The sequence below is a fragment of the Colias croceus genome, chromosome 7 (assembly GCF_905220415.1).
Source record: "Colias croceus chromosome 7, ilColCroc2.1".
Taxonomy (NCBI): Eukaryota; Metazoa; Arthropoda; class Insecta; order Lepidoptera; family Pieridae; genus Colias; species Colias croceus.
In genome coordinates, this window is record NC_059543.1 from 946634 (window position 1) to 965310 (window position 18677).

Consider the following 18677-nt stretch of genomic DNA (forward strand, 5'->3'; position numbering starts at 1 on the left):
TTGTTCCGTAGAACCGCGAACACACGTTGCGTATTATTATAGGCCTAGCCGTATTTGGGAATTGGGTCCAATAGATATTTATAAGATGTTATTGTCAGAGGTAGGTACCTACTCTAAATGGAGACATAAACCATCCACGCGAAGACCGACATCCGCGCGGACGGAGTCGCGGGCGGAAGCTAGTAACTAATAAGTACCTATTTTCTGAACAGAGCACTTCTCAAACCTAGCTATATTCGATATAAAAAAATTATACATATAATAATACCGGAATATAGGTAGGTAGTTACACACTTTTTTTTTTTAAATATTCGTAACGTAATTCATTTATCTTTACCGCTTAATGCGTAATGCCGTTAAATAAATAATAGGCAATAAACTTGACTTTTGTCCACACTTTCATTTTTTCGGACGAACCTATTGCATGATTAAATGACACCTTTCCCCATTCAACAAGTTTAAAATTAAAATAATTATCAAATTATGTAAAAAATTGTGCTAATGACATGTAGGCAGTAGGCACCTAGGTATTTCAGAAGATTTTTGCACGAAAATACTCATAAACCAAGGATATACTCTAGTATCTGTGTAGGCGGTAGGCATTTTTCAGACCAGCATTTGAAAAGTTTAATGACATCTCATGCTTTTTTTTATAACTCCACCAGATATCAATTGATTACGAACATCGTTTGTTTGTTATTGTTTAGGTAGTTCAACTTCAGACTGATTAAAAAAATAATGAAATATCAGATAATCACGAGCTTTTAGAAATAAAAACGTGTGTCGTTTTTTTTGGATAACATATAAGAATATGCTAAAATATGTACCTAGGTATAATCTTGATCAGAACTTGTTATTTTCTAAGAAAACAACATTATAAAATTATGCCTACTTTATGTACAATACATCGTCGACCTCATATAATTTTATAAACATTACATCATCTTGAGATACTTTCACAGACACTGAAACTGATGTAATGTGAAAGAAAAATGTCTAGTTAAGGTTGTACAATGTTTGGACACTAACATTATATAAAATAATAAGATTTAAACAAAAATAACTGCTAGGTACCTACTTCCTGTCGTCGATGTGTCCGTCATGTAATCTATTCTTTTCACTGGTCATCAACCTGATGGCTGACTACTACACTAACTAGTTTTAATTCTCGTATTTTCTTGGTATTAGTGGTATTAATATTTAATGTGCTTATCTAGCCTTGATATTATTTAGCTGTATTTTGCCGAAATGAGTAAAAAAACAAAGGTAGTTTGTATTGAGATAATCTTTGTCTGTTTATAGTCCTTGGTAGGTATCTTATGATGCCACAATCTTCGTTGTTGGCCTTTACGCCTTTTACAGACAATTTATGGTGTGCCGTCTGAGTAATGTTTTGAGGTCAAAACAATACAAGAAGGGAGTGGCAAATTCATCCGCAGGTTGGAGAAAGAAAGCATGTTCAGAGTCACCTAGATTAAATTTTATCCTGTCTAAAAGTATTCTAAACCAGGAATCGTCGAAAGATCTGCAAATATCGGATTTGGGAATCTTGACATTCCGTGTCCGCTACTACGGACTACCTGTGAGTTCAATTAAATTCAATATTTAATAAATACCTAGTTTATAATTTATTTGGTAGGTAATTTATTCGTCAGTGAATCAGCTTTTAATAAAAACAATAATCTCTACTATGAATAATTTCTAAATACAATGGCACATGACCGCTAACCGCTATAGTCTTAATTATTGTACCACTTATTATCACAGTATAAAAAGCGAAATTATAATAAAAATAATAAATTTATTTTCGTTCTAAAAATGTCTACATTATGATAATATAATTCGTGTGTCTCTTGTGCGCATCCGACACAGATTATTTCCTAATTTATGTAATAAGTAATGTAATCGTTGAATAATTATGAAAAGCCTCAAAATACATAACATTACCTATATAATATTAACAAGTAGGCTTTCATTAATAGCGACAATTTTGCAACACCATTAGTTTTAATTTTTACATAGGGCTGCCACTTGTAAGTTTATACAATGTTATTGTTTATTACCCATGTGCATTGGGCAATTTTTGTAATTGTTATAAATTTTATGAAACATAATAATTTTTGTTGCACATTTATTGCCCACAATAAATTATATCCAAAACAAAGTATACTCCTACGATGCAAAACGCATGGTTAATTATAATGCTCTTAAAAAGAGAATAAGTTCGTTTGTCGATAGCGCAGTTTAGTATAAACAGTAACTACGTACCTACTATGATTATGATCATAGTCGGAATCGCATCATAATATGATAAGAATGTAAAGTGAACCATGTCCTGGGGGGCTCGACATATGGGAAAGGGAAATCAGGAAGTAGTCTGTAGTTGCGGTTATTAATTATTATTATTAGTTAATCAACAGTTTATTGTAGAACATAATATGTATTATAATGCTACAGTAAATAACATATTTTAATCAATAAGTATATAATTGACTAAATATTTAAAGTGGTAACCCTTGCAAAAAATAATGATAAATCAGATTATTTTGCACTTTGGCAAAATTCGCTCCTTAATTTATGGTACCTGAAGCAATTAAATTGACCCCAAGCATTTCCGATCATTTTAAGTGAACATCACTAATCACTTTTTTATGGAAATTATTTTTATGTCATCATTTATTTGCGACTATTTAGCTAGAGCGCGCAGCATCGCTTGTGGGTTTGGTTGTACACGGAAAAAAAGATCATAATTATTTAGGTACTAATCGAGGCTAGATTATTAATAATTAATATATCTATCTATACTCTATAGGTAACAATTTCATACAGATCTGACCTTTTTTGCGTGAAAGAGAAACATTCATAAATCCAACTTAAACAAAAAATAGTACGATATTGTAAAGTTTATTTATAGGTATTACCTATTTAGGTATTATAAAGGTTTTTAAAAGTTATAGAATTTAATAGAAGATCTGTATGAAAGTAGTGTTAATCCATAAAGCTCTACCATACGAGCGATGCGGCACTCATCAGATAGTTTATATTATGAGCAACATCCAGGTGATAATCCACTTCAAAACCGGGTCAATGTTAAATGTCAGATATTTTAGCAAATATATATGCAAAGGTTGTATTTTTATTACTAGCACGTGACGTCATTAAATACTTAATAGTTTAATAGAAGAAAGATATTTTTTATTTCTTTGTGGTGTGACCTATTGCTGGCTTAGATATTATGCCATAACTTTCATCTCTCTTGAAAAAAACCATCCCCATATCAATCCCATGTTTTATTTTCATTAGTCATCCATCTAAACAGCAAAATTCATCCTTATTCATTCAGCTGTTTATATGTGACCTGAATTAACATTCTATTATTATTTTAAATAACGACATATTCTACGTTTAGTATACTTTTGGAGATCTGTTTTGATAGTCAGTTGATATGTAAATAGCATAGGTATTTACCTATACCAGACTCTTATGCGCATAGACAATAACTATCGTTAGTATTATATAATCTGTGGCTATTCGTTACTTTTTAAACGAATACTGCAAGAGAAGTAAGCTGAAAATATAGTTACGACTGAAAGCCTATAATATGACCTAATAGATTTTTTACAACATTCCTTTGGATATAATGTAGATTTACAAAACTATAGACACGCTGGCTAAAGAATTTATTTAATAAATACTAGATTTCCGTCCGCGGCTTTACCTTGCCCGCTTTGTCTAAAACCTAATAAATTTTATACAAAAAAAACCTCCCTCTTGGATCACTCTATCTGTTTAGAAAAACCGCATCAATCCGTTGCGTAGTTTTAAAACACGAATAGGGATATAGGGATAGAGAAAGCTACTGTTTTATACTATGTATTGACTCTTCAATAATCTCATAACAATTAATTGTCAATTCTTAATACCTAACTCAGCCCCCGGAATCACAGACACAATAGAAAATCTATTGTGTCGTGGTCCGATTGGGCCGCTCGGTGCTCAATGGGTTAATAGATGGGAACATTGCAACACTGCAACACATTACAATACTAAGAAGTGAAAGCGTATACTTAATATAAATTAATTTAAATATTTAATACAAGGTTACGCGACTTCAAGCGTGTTTAATTTTTTCCCATCAGATTTTTTTAAATAATTGTAGACATAGCCAGTGAAAGTGTAAAACAATAATTTAGGCTTTAAATAAACTAGCCGAAAAACGAAGACACACATACCTAGTCGTTGTGTTTTGTTTTCAGCGTCTTGTTTAATTATTTTAGTGGGTGACTGTGACTGGACTGAATTTTTTAAAGAAATTAACATACGAAATCGAGTACCCTTAAATTTTCTTTTTTTATTGCAATGTATAGGTAACAAAAATGTTGTACTGAAAAAGTGAGTTTGCAACCAGCTAGCGCCATTTAGTTTTTTCCTATTTTAGTTTAAGTGCATTATTTTAATTCATTTCGTAAATTATTATGTTTTAACCTTGATAAGATGAGGTATAAATGAATGAATAATTATTTATTGCGTACTAAACACACAATTACAAAATTGGAAAATCCAAAAGTGCACGCCTCATAATCTCATCCTTTACAATAAAATTGATTATTTATAAAGAGTACGTGACTATAAATATAAAAATGAAATAAAATAAAACATTTGGAAAAGTAAAGAAAGCGGTACCGTAATAATTGAGCTATTTTTCTTGTGGCCCCACCTAGATGTGAAACTGCGCAGGTTTAAGGGACTGACTACCAACTTATTTTTTTAAACCTTGGCTTATAGTATAAAGAATCGAGTTTATAATGGTGAATTTTGAGTACACTATAAAAAAAAAAAAAAGTCGATATTTTTTTTTGTTTATTTAATAACAATTAAACCACATCGAATCAGACCCTGAAAAATGAAAGGGTTCTATTCCTGAGCATACTCAAGCGTAAGAGAAAAAAAAAGACTCGATTAGTAAAGTATTTCGGTCGCTATCGTGTTAACAAGAAAAAGGATCCGCACATACAGACACACGGACGTCCAAGACAGAACTTTTTTAAACTGTTTTTTAACTAGTTTAAATAACAAAAATGACATCAAAAATATCATGAACGTTAAAAATAGTGTTTTTTCTTAATATGTGTGTGTATGTATTATCTTACAAGTGCAATGTATGATACATAAAGACATTTTAAGTTTGAAAAATCAGATGTTTTGCGCGAAGTGACAGTAGTACCCACCTCAACGCTTCGCTTATGAGGCGTGCAATAAGAGATTTATAAAATTCTAGCTGTGCCGCGCGGTTTCACCCGCATTGCTATTGGTCTTAGGGTGATGATATAATATAATCCATAACCTTCCTCGATAAATGGGCTATCTAACACTGAAATAATTTTTCAAATCAGACCAGTAGTTCCTGAGATTGGCGCGTACAAACAAACAAACTCTTCATCTTTATAATATTAGTATAGATTGATTCCAGGTATATACGGTATGTTGGCCTGGAGACAGGCAGCTGCTGATGGGGTTTCTAATTTTACCTATACCCGTGGCCCCGTCGTTGATGCGACTTGACGGAACACAGTGGGGTTTTGGTCGGTAGGAATCCGACATAACCCACGGCCCTTTCCCCGGAGGCCGTGGGTATCTATGCAAGATTTCCCCACTATAAAAAAAGGCATATACGGTATACCACACGATCTGTGGTATCGTGTTTCAAAGGTTATAGAATGAAGCATGGAATGAAATGTAGTTACTGTTTTAACAGACGGTAGTTAGACATCAAGGCCTCAGGCTATAACCAAATAATTAACAAAACTTTTTATTATGCAGCAAATTTAACTGAACTTTAAATAGGTAGAATTGAGCTATGCAGATATTTTTGCGAGTAAACCATTTTCGGATGCTCTACCGCAGTGTTCCTAAAAATGATTGGTGTATTTCCAGGCATCAATCAGTCAATCAAATAAATAATACAAATACAAATACAAAAAGATTTATTTCAACCAAAACAGAACATACACAATATTAAATCAAATAATACAATAAAGAAAATAACAATAATAGAACATGATATACAACAAGTTTTTTAAACGACAAGAACAACAAGTGTGTGTATGCGTATTGGCTGCAAAAAGGCCCTGGCTCAGCATATTGTTGTAGCAGCATGCTGCACAACGCTGATAATTCTGCCAGATACCTAGAAGACTAGTTTGCGCCTCCAATCAAGTATAAACAAATATAATAAAATAGATAGAATAATTAATTATGAATAGATACATTAGTAGGGATAAATTACTGTATAATAATAATAAGAAACAAACAAAAAAATATCAATAATATGTATTTGGTCAACTGTAAGTCTGTATGAATATTGAATATGTATGTAAGTATGTGTTATATATAATAATTGGTGTAAGATTAATGATTTAGGATACGTATATTGAATAAAATTAAATTATTTGTAATTTAAGTAGGAACGATTTGTAAGTGCGACGAAAGTTGGATTTACACTTGAGATTTTTTATTGGCGGTGGTATATTATTCCAACATTTCGTCGCGTTATATTTAAATGACCCACGAAAGGCGGTGGTTTTATGCGGGGGAATGGATAGCTCATGAGTTCCACTTCTTATCTCGCCCCTATTAGCATCCTTACGCCACGACAATTTAGTGTAAAGATACCCAGGTTGCTTTATATGTATAGTATCAAATAAAAGGCAGGCCAATAATAGTTCTTGCCGACCTTTCATCTTCAACAAGTTAATACTATTTAGGAAGGGGGTGACATGTGACCTGGGTGGGATTGTCACGCAAAATCTAGCGCAGGAGTTTTGGACTCTCTGGATAAGGCGTTGTACTTTTGCCGTTAAGCATGGTCCATAAACTGGGAGAGCGTAGTTTAATTTTGAAAGCACAATGCTTTCACACAGCCTTATTCTTAGATCGACACTCAGAAAAGGTCGGATGTTGTAAAGGACTTTGAGTCTGTAGAAGCAGTTACTAACTAAATTAGTCACATAGTCTTCGAACCTTAACTGGCTGTCGAAGTCGACGCCCAAGTTTCGAGCAACAGGAACCCGTTCTATAGGAGTTGAGTTTACATAAATACTGGGATCTGCTTTGACTAAATCAGAGATTTGCTTCTTAGATCCAAGTACAAGATATTTCGACTTGGATGGGTTTAAAACAAGCGAGTTCCTACGAGACCAGTCAAAAATGCGTTCCAGATCCTCATTCATTTTCTTAGTGTCCTCATCTATTTGTTTTCTATCAACAGATATGTAAATTTGCAAATCATCGGCATATAAATGATATTGGGAGTTTTTTATGCAAGAGGTGATATCTGCCGAGTATATAATAAATAACAGGGGACCGAGAATGGAGCCCTGTGGAACACCTCTGTTGACAGCTACAAGCGTAGAGAAGTCTCTGTTTCCGTCGCTCTTTACCAGCATTACTCTTTGGTGACGTTGACGAAGATAGCTGTTAAACCAAGATGAAGTAATACGATTGAATCCATAGAAATTTAATTTTGAAATAAGAAGAGAGATGTTTATACAGTCAAAGGCCCTGGAGAAATCGAGCAGGGTTAGAATCGATGGCTGTCCATTGTCACGTGCAGAGAGCAAGTTGTCCACAACATCGATCAAGGCAGTACAGGTACTTCGAAGTTTTCTAAAACCTGACTGGTACTCCGGCAAGATATTGTTTAATTCACAATACTTGATAACTTGGTTGTAGACAACTCGTTCTAGGATCTTGGAGAGGTAAGGAAGAATACTGATGGGCCTAAGATCTTTGAAGTCAGAAGGATTGCCATTTTTTGGTATGGGCCGCACCAGGGCTGTCTTCCACTGCGATGGGAAAAGTGAAGAAGAAAGAGATTTATTAACGATAGCAGTGATAGCATGAAGAGTATGTGGAAGAGTTAAAAGAAACATGTCCCTGGTTATTCCATCGACTCCTTCTGCATTACTCTTGATGTCTAGAATAATTTTACCGACGTAGCATTCAGTAACGGGCTCGAATGTTAAAGTACTGTCACAATAACGATTTTCTTCAAAGTAAGCGAGATCAGCAGGGTCAGCAATGTTTTGACCAGGGACATTCAGGAAATGTTTATTTATTTCGTCGGCGTCACACAAATGTTGCGGAATCTCACCAGTGCGTTTAAAATCAGGAATAATATTTTTTTTCAAATTTTTCCATAGAAGTTTTGTATTATTTTGATTTTGGTTAATGTTATGATCAAAGAAAGCTTTCTTTTCATAGAATAAGCTAGTGTTCACTAATCTTTTCAAATCTTTATATTCCCATTATCAAAGCGTTTAATTTACTAAACGAGGTTCTTTTCTATTTCATGTGATCCACAAAAAGTATTTTTTTGTTTTAACCTAGTTATACTTTTCTACTACGTTCGTTACACTACGTTCCTAATTAATGCAAAACCTTATGATTATCAGAAATAAACTTAAAATTTTTTATTCTTGAATTGTATAATTGACTGCCATTACTGATAAAATAACAAATCAATTTTATTAACCGACTTTTTACTTTTTATACCTCTAGATACAAATGAAAAAATAAAATAAAATAAATAACATTAAATTTCAAATGATCACTAGATATTTTTTCAGTTCCTTGTTACATAAACATCACACTTTTTGCTGCACATATTGCTCTATTTACTTAAAAATATTTTGAAATTTGGTTTCGTTGCGTATATTCATCTTTATTTTATCTTAGATAACTAGCTTACCGCCCACGGCTTCGCCCGCTTTGTCTACATTCTACAACCTAATAAAATATATACTAAAACCTTCCTCTTGAATCGCTCTATCTATTAAAAAAAAGACGGGTTGCACTCTGGGAGTGCCGGCAGAAGTGAAAACTTGATTATTATTAACGTTCAGCATGTTTGATATTTTGGAATGGTATCCGTCTTACGCATGGAATTTAAGGGCTAAAAAAAAATCCGTCTTACGCTTTTTCGATCAGGCCACGTGTCCTGACGCGAGTTTAAGATTTTATACCCAACGCCGCTAAATTAGTTTTCACTTCAAAAACCGCATCAAAATCCGTTGCGTAGTTTTAAAGATTTAAGCATACAAAGGGACATAGGGACAGAAAAGGCGACTTTGTTTTATACTATCTAATGATTATTGTTAATACTGATAACGTGTTCGTTAACTCAATTAAATACGATTTTTAATTTAGAAATTATAAAATACGTAACTTCAAACAATAGCTGTTTAAAAAGTTTGTGAAAACACTAATACTTACTTAATTTAAATTAATTAGGTGTAAAAATTATAATTATTTTAACATGTTCATGCACATGAAAGCATTCTAATGTTCTTTTTTATAATTAAATTTTAATATAATATGTGAATCTTGGTTCGTATGATGGAAGAATAGTGCCAACTACCTACCATTGACACAAGTGCACAATAAGAATTTAAAACAAAATGGTTATGTAATTTCAGACACGTCTGAAGCTTGGGCTAATATATATAATTAATTATAGTGTGTGCATATATTTTCTTAATAATGCACAAAACATAGATAATATAATATGTATAATACTATACTAATACCTCGACCGCCTCCTTGGTACAGTGGTTGACGCGTGAGCGTAGAACCGAGGGGTCCTGGGTTCGATTCCCGGTGGAGACTAAGAAAAAAAAATGTCTCGGTCTGGTAGGACACAGAAGGCTGATCACCTACTTGTCCCTTAAGAAAATCGATCAGTGAAACAGATGTATGCATAATGCATCTGCCCCTTACCCCACTACGGGGACACGGGACTTCACTTTTTTATACTAATACCTATATACTTTATGCTAGTTACAAAATGCTCTTTTTTATTTGTTTATAAATTTTCATGTTTGTTTCAGCCAAAGATCGAATCGAGGACCTCTTTTCTCTACATTCATGCAGTGATCACTTTACAATGGCGGTCAAATGGCCTGCACCCTTTAGTTTCTGTGATCTGTGGCCTGCACCGACTTAAATATACAGCTCCTATTGATTAAATCGTCTCTTCTTCAAACAGTAAAATAAATTACTGACACGCAATAAAATTAACATATTTTTTATCTTTCAGGCTCAAGATCTCATTTAAATGGATGACGTATCAAACAAAACCAATTAATTAAATCATTGAGTAACACAGGATTACGTGACATCTATAAAAACTTGATAAAAACGCATTTGACTCGTCAATGTATCCACATATCTTAATCTATAGCGAATAGCGGGTAATTAATACAGGTGACATAAGTATATCCCTTTCGCAACACATTACGGCATTAGAAAGCAGTGACCATGGTTCCTGTTAACATGCCATAAAAGAAATAAAGCTGGAGTGTTGCCAGATCCGTTGAGAAAATTCCAATTTAGTATGAAAACAAATGTCAGTTTCGACTGCAGAAGAGAGCTAGAGCGACAGACGAACACGTTATATTGGCTAAACAACCAAAATATTCTGTAATTATAAATGATCTAGTAGGCACTATTCATAATATTTAGCGTGAAAGAGTTCATGTACCTTTGACTTAAATAGAGATGTAGGTACCAATTCTTATTGGTATTTGAAACAATACTTATCATGAGAACAAACCTTATCAAATTAAATGCACTATTCGGGAAAAATATAAGCCTGGCAACCCCAAATTAAGACTTTTTAATATTCCTACCAGAATCTAACGTGCGAAGAATAAAGGTGTTAATTTTGCGCAGAAATCACTTGACAGGATTGGGTCAAGCGTGGTTTGCATGGAATATTTAGTTCAACGCTACTCGGTTTGATTTATGATGTATACCTACTTATTTATTAAAAGCCTCACCGTTTTGCATCCTATTTGCACAACAAAGATAACCTACAGACGATGACCGATGTATATTTCAAACTTATCATCATTATGGTAATCCCTGGTCAGCGATCATAACCGCTCATTACCATTTGCAGATATAGGAATTAGGAACTCTGCAAAAGCGTTCCTTTTTCAATGAATAGATACCTATAGGATAAAAGATTGTTACGAGAATAAAGTAGGTAAGTTATATATGTATTGTTAAATTGGTTTTGTTACCAGTTACTGTGTTTTTGCTTAAAATAAATAAATTTTCATTTTTCAAGGGACTTTGATTGGAGAAGAAATAGATACAGGTCTCCGACTCTCCCATTCGAGTTATATAACTCAGTAGTAGGTACATAATATGCTACTACTCCATGCTCATCTTCTGTGGGAATGTAGTACCTTCCCCGGTGCGAGCTAGCTCAATTGACAACATTTCATTTTTCATAAGGCCATGAAAGAAAAATACCGTTTCTTTATTTTGTTCTTGCGATTACAGAAAAAAATTTATTTCATTTTTTAATCGCATATTTTAAGAGAAATAAAATAAAAACGATAAATGTGATGATGACGTCATACATACGGAGGAATAAAAATGCGCCTTAGCCTAATTTAAAAAAAAAAAAACTATCACTGACATTTACAGGGTATGGCATGTGTCAAATTTCATAATATTGTCATTTTTGTGAATTATTCATGTCAACAAACTTTTAAATCGTGTTATTGTGTTTTGGCTTTCTAATTTAATCTCATTAGCGTGATGTTTGTTTGATTGGAGTTGGACCAATTCATTTATATTATACAAATAGTGCCTATAGTGTTCATAATTTTCTTGAAATAAAAGACTTACAATAATTACAATACATATTTACAAAACTTGACGAATCAAAATGACAAATGTGCCAAAATGTCAACTGTCAAGATTTTTTTTTTTTAATTTAAACTAGGTAATGTGGCAAAGGAAAAAATGTATTCCTCCGTATGTATGACGTCATTTGGCGCTTACGACATTTTAGAATGAGATGATTTTAAAACTCAAAAAGATGAATGAAAACTTCGATATTTAGAAAAAGCAAAAAATACATGTATCATAATTTTTGATCTAGTTTTCATTAAAATAAAAAAATAAGTAGCTTAAAATTTTGAAATGTTGTCAATTCCTGCCGAAGCGTGCTCGACTCTTGTACTATAGATAAGGAGGGAAGGGGTACCTATATACTTTGTGTAAAATTTTAGATCCTGAGCTTTACCTAACTTAACCTTTTCATTGGACCATAATTAAAAAATCTCATTAGCAACAAAAATAAGAATCAAAATCGATGCATTATAACGAAAAACTTATTCGCAAGATCATCGTATACCGTGATCGTATTGAGAAATCTTATTATTAGAAGACGGTTAAGAATATATTCACCATAAACGGCATTAGGTATGTGCATAATTCATTATTCAAATTGGTGGAATACCTTCTACTAAATTATATTACTGGTATTATAAACTAGCTGTGCCGTGCAGTTTCACCTACGGACGAACCCGCGTTAAAAATCAAGTACCTATTAATCCTATGGCTATAAATTATCCTGTAACCTTTTATCCAAATCGGTCCAGTAGTTTTTACGTGAAAGATTAACAAAGTCCAAGTTAAATTTGTAGGTTACAAAGTGGCTACAAACTTTCGCGTCTATACAAATAGTATTATGATTATGAACGACTTATTATGTTATGTAATTTTAAGGATAGGGTACCTACATGCGTAGGTACATAATAATATATCAATTTTAAGATACCTAATTTTTTTCTCATCGAATTCGAATCATATCAGAAAAGATTCTAAGTGCATCCCTCATACTCAATTAAAATATGTGGAATGTGGATCCATATTATACCCGTAATAAATAAAACACCGCCTTGTTAAATATTAATTACGCAAATTTGTATATATTTGAGAATTGAGATAGTAAAATGCAAGAAATACAATTAAGTCAAGTACTGTTAACAAGCAGCGTGGCCGTGGGTAAAAATCTTCCTCGAGAACCACGTTATCCACGCAAGAGCCAATAATGCATGCAATGCAATACAATCATAATAATATTATCTATATTATATCCATTAACCATATTATAACGTTTCAAACTGTTGACTTTGGAATTTACACATATATCTCAATATAAATCATACCTTCAAAAAATCTATACTTTTAATATAATTATTGGGAACTTATTTTATGTTTTTATGCTGGTATTTGGGAAATTGGAACGCAGCCATTCTTATTGACATTTCTGATTTCTATCACAGAACGTCATTATTGTTGTGTTGAGTCAGCTGTCAAATCCTAATTTGTATTCAAATTGCTAATTTTTTTCAATTAAATTCTCTAAATCTCTTTAAATATGGCTTATTTAACTCAACCCGATTATGTAAAATATGTCTGTACGTGTGGTCAGCTAAAGCCTATAACGAATTTATATTTTTGTCGACATTGCTTGAAAATAAGATGCGGTTTTTGCATCTGTCATGAGGTAAGTTCTATTTTTTCGAAATATTATTAGGTTTATAAGAATAAATAAATAAACGTTTTATTAAGGCACATAACTATCTATTCGTAACAGTTCTTTCCAATTGTATCGATGGTCTGTTTCTATGACCCACTCTTGCCCCTCCTACTGCCTACTTAAATTGTATTCTTTACCCATTGTTATTCAACTCAATACTCTGAATAATATGAGAGGTATCATCATTGTAGAGTAGCACTTCTTTGTCCAAGGTTTTCAAATAAAAAGCCTTATTTAATTATACTTTTAATGCTTTTCCCAAACATATGACTTAGGCTAACGGTTAAGTGCTACTGAATAAAATATGATTTATTATAAAGTATACTTTGGACATACATTTACAAATAGGTCTGATCAGCATATTGCATATGCGTGTCCCTGCACTACAATCCTCTTACAATTTGTATACTTAATGTAATTAAATATATGTTTGCATCTATACAATATAACTTTTAGACTTTTGCATTGAAATCATAAAATTGTGACAAATAGTTATTACAGCTTTGTACATTAATATAATTTCTTTCATTTAAGGTGGATTCACACTATTGTGCGAACTGCCTGGAAAATATGCCATCATCAGAAGCTCGGTTGAAGAAGAACCGATGTAGTAGTTGTTTCGACTGTCCCAGCTGCTTCCATACCCTGTCCACTCGGGCGACAATCGCCCAGCCTCGCCAAGATCCAGCTGGTGGTGATGCTAAGGTTGAGAATAAACAACCAAAGAAGATGTACTATTTGTCGTGTTTTAATTGCCGTTGGACATCTCGTGATGTAGGCATTCCAGATCAACCTGTTGGTAAGGGAAAAGTATATTCTAACTTAATTAACATAATTCTGTACTACAAAAATCAACTTCTGTACAATTACTAATTATGCATTTTTGTAATTTATACTTGTTTGTATGTCAGTAAGTATATTCATTCATTTTTTTATAATTTAATATTGATTTACCATATGGCTGTAAAAATTAAAGTAAATATTAAAAAAAAACGATGTGTGGCACTCGGGGACTGCCGCGGTAAAGCTATTGCATGCTATGCCTTCAAGCCACACCTCCACCCGTCGGAGTGGGGAGCGTGAGGTTTTTTCGTTACGCAATTTCTCGATTTGGTCCCCGCGCTCAAGGCCCGCAATAAAAGCTATGCAATAGCTTAAAAACTAAGTAATGTTTCTAGATAAAAAGCTTATGGTGAGAGAAGTTTGTAATGTTTGTAATGGCATTTAAATTGTTTATGTTTTAGCTTCAGGCGGATGGCCAGAAAGGACAAATCCTTTTGCGCACCGCTTCAGCCAATTACTTGAGTATTACAAAGCAATCGCCCAGCAAGAGAAGCAGGAGAAACTTGATAGGGAACGCAAGAAGTTTGCTATTCGTGGCAAATATATTACTCTTACGGTATGTCCTTTTACGCTTATCAAATGTTATTACCATATACATTAATATTCTAAGGTGACCTTTATTTAATAAAATTATGTCTTTACATTTTTACTGTATAGAATAAAACCTCAGTCAATTTTTAAAATTAATATACCATAAGGCAGGTATATAATTTTTACACAACTGGTAAGTGAAATACTAAACCAATTTGTAAGAAGTAGTTAACCATTTTTATAAATCATAAATTCCTTATAAATAAGGTGAAACATGTTTGTAAACAGTTCTCAGTGTTTAAATTTTTCCCTATCTGACTAACACTTAACAAATCAGACTCTATTATTAATATCAGTAATATAATATTGTATATTTCAGGATAAAACCGGTCTAACGGGTGCCATGGCGCGCAACATCGCCGGTCTCCCGTCCAGTGAGAGTTCATCGTCAGCGATAGCCAACTTCGTTCCGAGTGAAGCTACGGAGGATGTGGAGGAGCTTCCGGAAGATTACCACACTAGGGAGGTGAATTTGAAGCAGAGTAAGTGTTTTTTGCTAATGTTATATTTGTTAATACATAATTTAATAAAATAATAACTAAAAACATATTTTGCAATTTATCCCATATAGAATTATATTAATTTATAGAATTAAAGTAATAAAGAATTAAAATATGTATTCGAATTATTGTGAACGGCTTATACATCTGAATCAATGCAGATAATTTATTATTATTTTCTATATGGCAAAAGTATGCTTTATCACCTATTATAATTTCTATCACTTAAAAAGTATCTGATGAAATGCCAAAAATATCTAACTTCTGCCTCCAGATTAATCAAACATTCATTTTACACTAAAAATATAAAACATTATGCCGCAGCCACACACTCGACGAGTGGTATGGGATGTAACGAGGAAAGTAGGCAGAGGCACACTACCACGTTACTCGTCATGCCACTCGTCGTGCTCATCGTCCTGCTCACTGCTCCCTATTTTGTCGGCTTTTGCGCGCGAGTCACAGGACCTGCAATACGAGTGCGAAATGAAGAGCGTTGCGATCAATCGCGCGAGTAGAGCAGTGTGTGGCCAGAGTGCAATGTCGCGGCGAATAACGGCAGCGCGATGAGCAGGACGAGGAGCATAGTGTGGCTGCGGTATTATAGCCAAACTGCAGTATATTTATATAAACTCTTTGCAGTAACAACAATGCCGCAACGTCTGGCCGCACCGGAATGGCAAGCGCAACTGGTCTCCCGCTTGCAGCCGCTGGCCCGCCCGCTGAGCGTGAAGCGCAGTCAGCGCTGCCGCCGCTGCGACCACAACCTCACCAAGCCCGAGTACAACCCCGGATCCATCAAGTTCAAGATCGAGCTGCTGGCCTAGTGAGTGTGAAACGCTGTTAGTGCTGTGTGAGAAGAAAGAAAGAAAAAAATACTTATTGCCACAAGTTACACACACACACAACTACTTACATTACTGAAAAAAAATAGAGCATTTACATGGCAATCGGGTCAGACTCAGCCATGCTGTCGGGCTTTAAAACCTGAACAGCGCTGATTTTCCGTCTGCCCGTAAGTTTTTATTTCCGAGGCTCACTAAGTCTACATTAAAATACAAATACCAACCAAAAAACATTCTTTACAGTTCTAAAATAATTTGCATGGTTATTATTAATAACAATTACATTTAATAGAAGCGTTAAAGTGATATACGTGTGACACAGTTTGCGGACGCTGAGCGTGCAGAGCAATCAGCGTTTTAAACGCTTTATGTGTATTCAGGTTGCAGCCGCTGAATTTGAAAAATTCTGCTGAATGTCGATAGCAGTCGGTATTCCGGCTCCACCTTATCTGACCCAGGATTAAAACTAAATAAAATATGTTACTTTCTAATAATGCAGCTAGCTAGTGAAAAATTCATTAAAATTGGTCTCAACTGCTCAAACCACATCAATGTGGCCAATAGACATTCAACCATTTCATGAAATGTGACCATTTCGTGAAGTGATCAATCATTTCATGAAATAAGCAAATCTACGATATGGCCACGACATATATACGCAAAATAAAACTCAACAAACCTATATTTCCAGTTACCACGTTCCGGAAGTGAAAATCATATCCTACGAGACAATAAAACCCGGCGGTACATCCGCATTGCTGCTAAAGCTGACGAACCCCACGGCCCACGAGATGCAACTGCGGCTGATCCGAGCTGATGATGTACCGGAGACGCAGGAGGAGGAGCCCAAGAGCATCGAGAAGAGTCTGGAGAAGTCGCTCAGTATGGAGAAGGTAAAATGAATGGTGGAACATAGGAGCCCCGCGAAGTGGGGCTCCGTCGACGCGCAAAAAAAAAATTCACTTTGGATCAAAAATTTTCTAAGTCCTTACTTTGCGCCCCCTTTGCTTAAGGCGGACCGAAAAAAAGTGTACACACGTAAGAAGTGAAACTTCTAGACCTTATTTTTTCAAAAAATAATTTACTATATGCAACTTTACAGAAATACGTCGAATCACGCCTGTTAGGGATAAGAAAAAGATGGCGCGTAACGGAAAAATGTCACGCGTAAAGAAAAAATGTTACACGAAATTTTTATCCATCCCCGATAAAGAAGTTTCACTTCAAAAATATTTTACTTGTGAAAATTGTTATTTACGTATAGGTATGTGAGGAAATTAAAGTTTCTATGTCGCTTTGAAGCCTCATAATAGACTACTATTATGATAAATAAAAACAACAACAAGATATTCTAAGTAATTATCGTCATAGCTGTATAAATTTATCATATAATCTATACATACTAAATACGTAAAACATGTTTGAACGCGCTAATCTCAGGAACTACTGGTCCGATTTGAAAAATTATTTCGGTGTTAGATAGCCCATTTATAGAGGAAGGTTTATAGGCTATATATCATCACGCTAAGACCAACAGGAGCGGAGCAATGCGGGTGAAACCGCGCGGCACAGCTAGTAATCAATAATGGTAACAAATCAGTTTCAATCATTCATGCTGCACTGTGTAAAAAAAAAACAAAATTAAATTTTTTTTCACAGGACACATCATGGCGCCAAGTGGTAGAACGCAAGCCGGTGTTGCCAGCGCTGATAAAGGTGAACAATCCAGAGCAGACGCTTACTTTGGCTCAGAGGGATGACGCGGCGGAGTACGATGATGACTCCCATCATGATACTAATGAGTGAGTTTGATAATTTATATGAATAGATAAGGTTTTTTTTATGTGAAATGTGTAGAAGGAAGGTAGGCAAGTATTTTTTGAGTTTGTGTGCCTTGTAGGTTTTATTTAGCTGGTTTATCGAATTTGATAAGATATTTAAGTATAAAAGAAAAAATAATCGTTTTGTTTTGTTTGTCATAAAAATAACATCATTTGGAAAGCAATGCGCTTTTTATTTCCAAAGATATTATTAATTAATGATGGCAACATTGTTGTTGGTAACATTTGCAAATATGGAGTTATTACTCATAAAATTATTGGAGCATGCATCATAATTCAATATTCCGCATTGTACGAAATATAGCTGAATTTCTTACAGTTCATTAGAACACACATACATAGATTACTTCAAAACAAAACCTTTCAGCGTAATCCTCTGGCGGAAATCGAACAAACTCGCGCTCCGCTTACAACTGGAAACAGATGAAAACGCAAAAGTCGGGGAACCGGCGCAAGCCGTGATCGCGATCGAATACTCGTACCGAAACACCGTGCCGCCCTCTGCTACGTCCACACAACATCGCGACCATACGCTATATACAACTGTGTTAATCGATCTTGGCCTTGTTTCTGAATAAATGATCTCGAATATTCGTTTTTAATTTACACTTAAGAAGCATAAAGCCTTTTCAGCTTTTTATAGTTTTATTTCCAT

The 18677-nt window shown here is 34.1% G+C and overlaps 1 protein-coding gene across 1 annotated transcript; it reads left to right on the top strand.

Annotated features, from left to right (window-relative positions):
• The first annotated feature begins 13147 nt into the window (after positions 1–13147).
• LOC123693436 (dynactin subunit 4) lies at positions 13148–18613 on the top strand. Its single transcript, XM_045638532.1, has 8 exons — positions 13148–13369; positions 13937–14201; positions 14647–14801; positions 15156–15318; positions 15979–16162; positions 16873–17074; positions 17841–17983; positions 18390–18613. The coding sequence occupies exons 1-8, from the start codon at positions 13241–13243 to the stop codon at positions 18598–18600; spliced, it is 1452 nt and encodes a 483-aa protein (XP_045494488.1). The 5' UTR covers positions 13148–13240; the 3' UTR covers positions 18601–18613.
• Positions 18614–18677: the final 64 nt, after the last annotated feature.

Coding starts and splice junctions, on each gene's coding strand:
- LOC123693436 (XM_045638532.1), top strand. CDS start 13,241: ATGGCTTATTTAACTCAACCCGATTATGTAAAATATGTCTGTACGTGT. Junction 16,163..16,872: donor AAGATCGAGCTGCTGGCCTA/GTGAGTGTGAAA, acceptor CTATATTTCCAG/TTACCACGTTCCGGAAGTGA. Junction 17,984..18,389: donor TCCCATCATGATACTAATGA/GTGAGTTTGATA, acceptor AAAACCTTTCAG/CGTAATCCTCTGGCGGAAAT.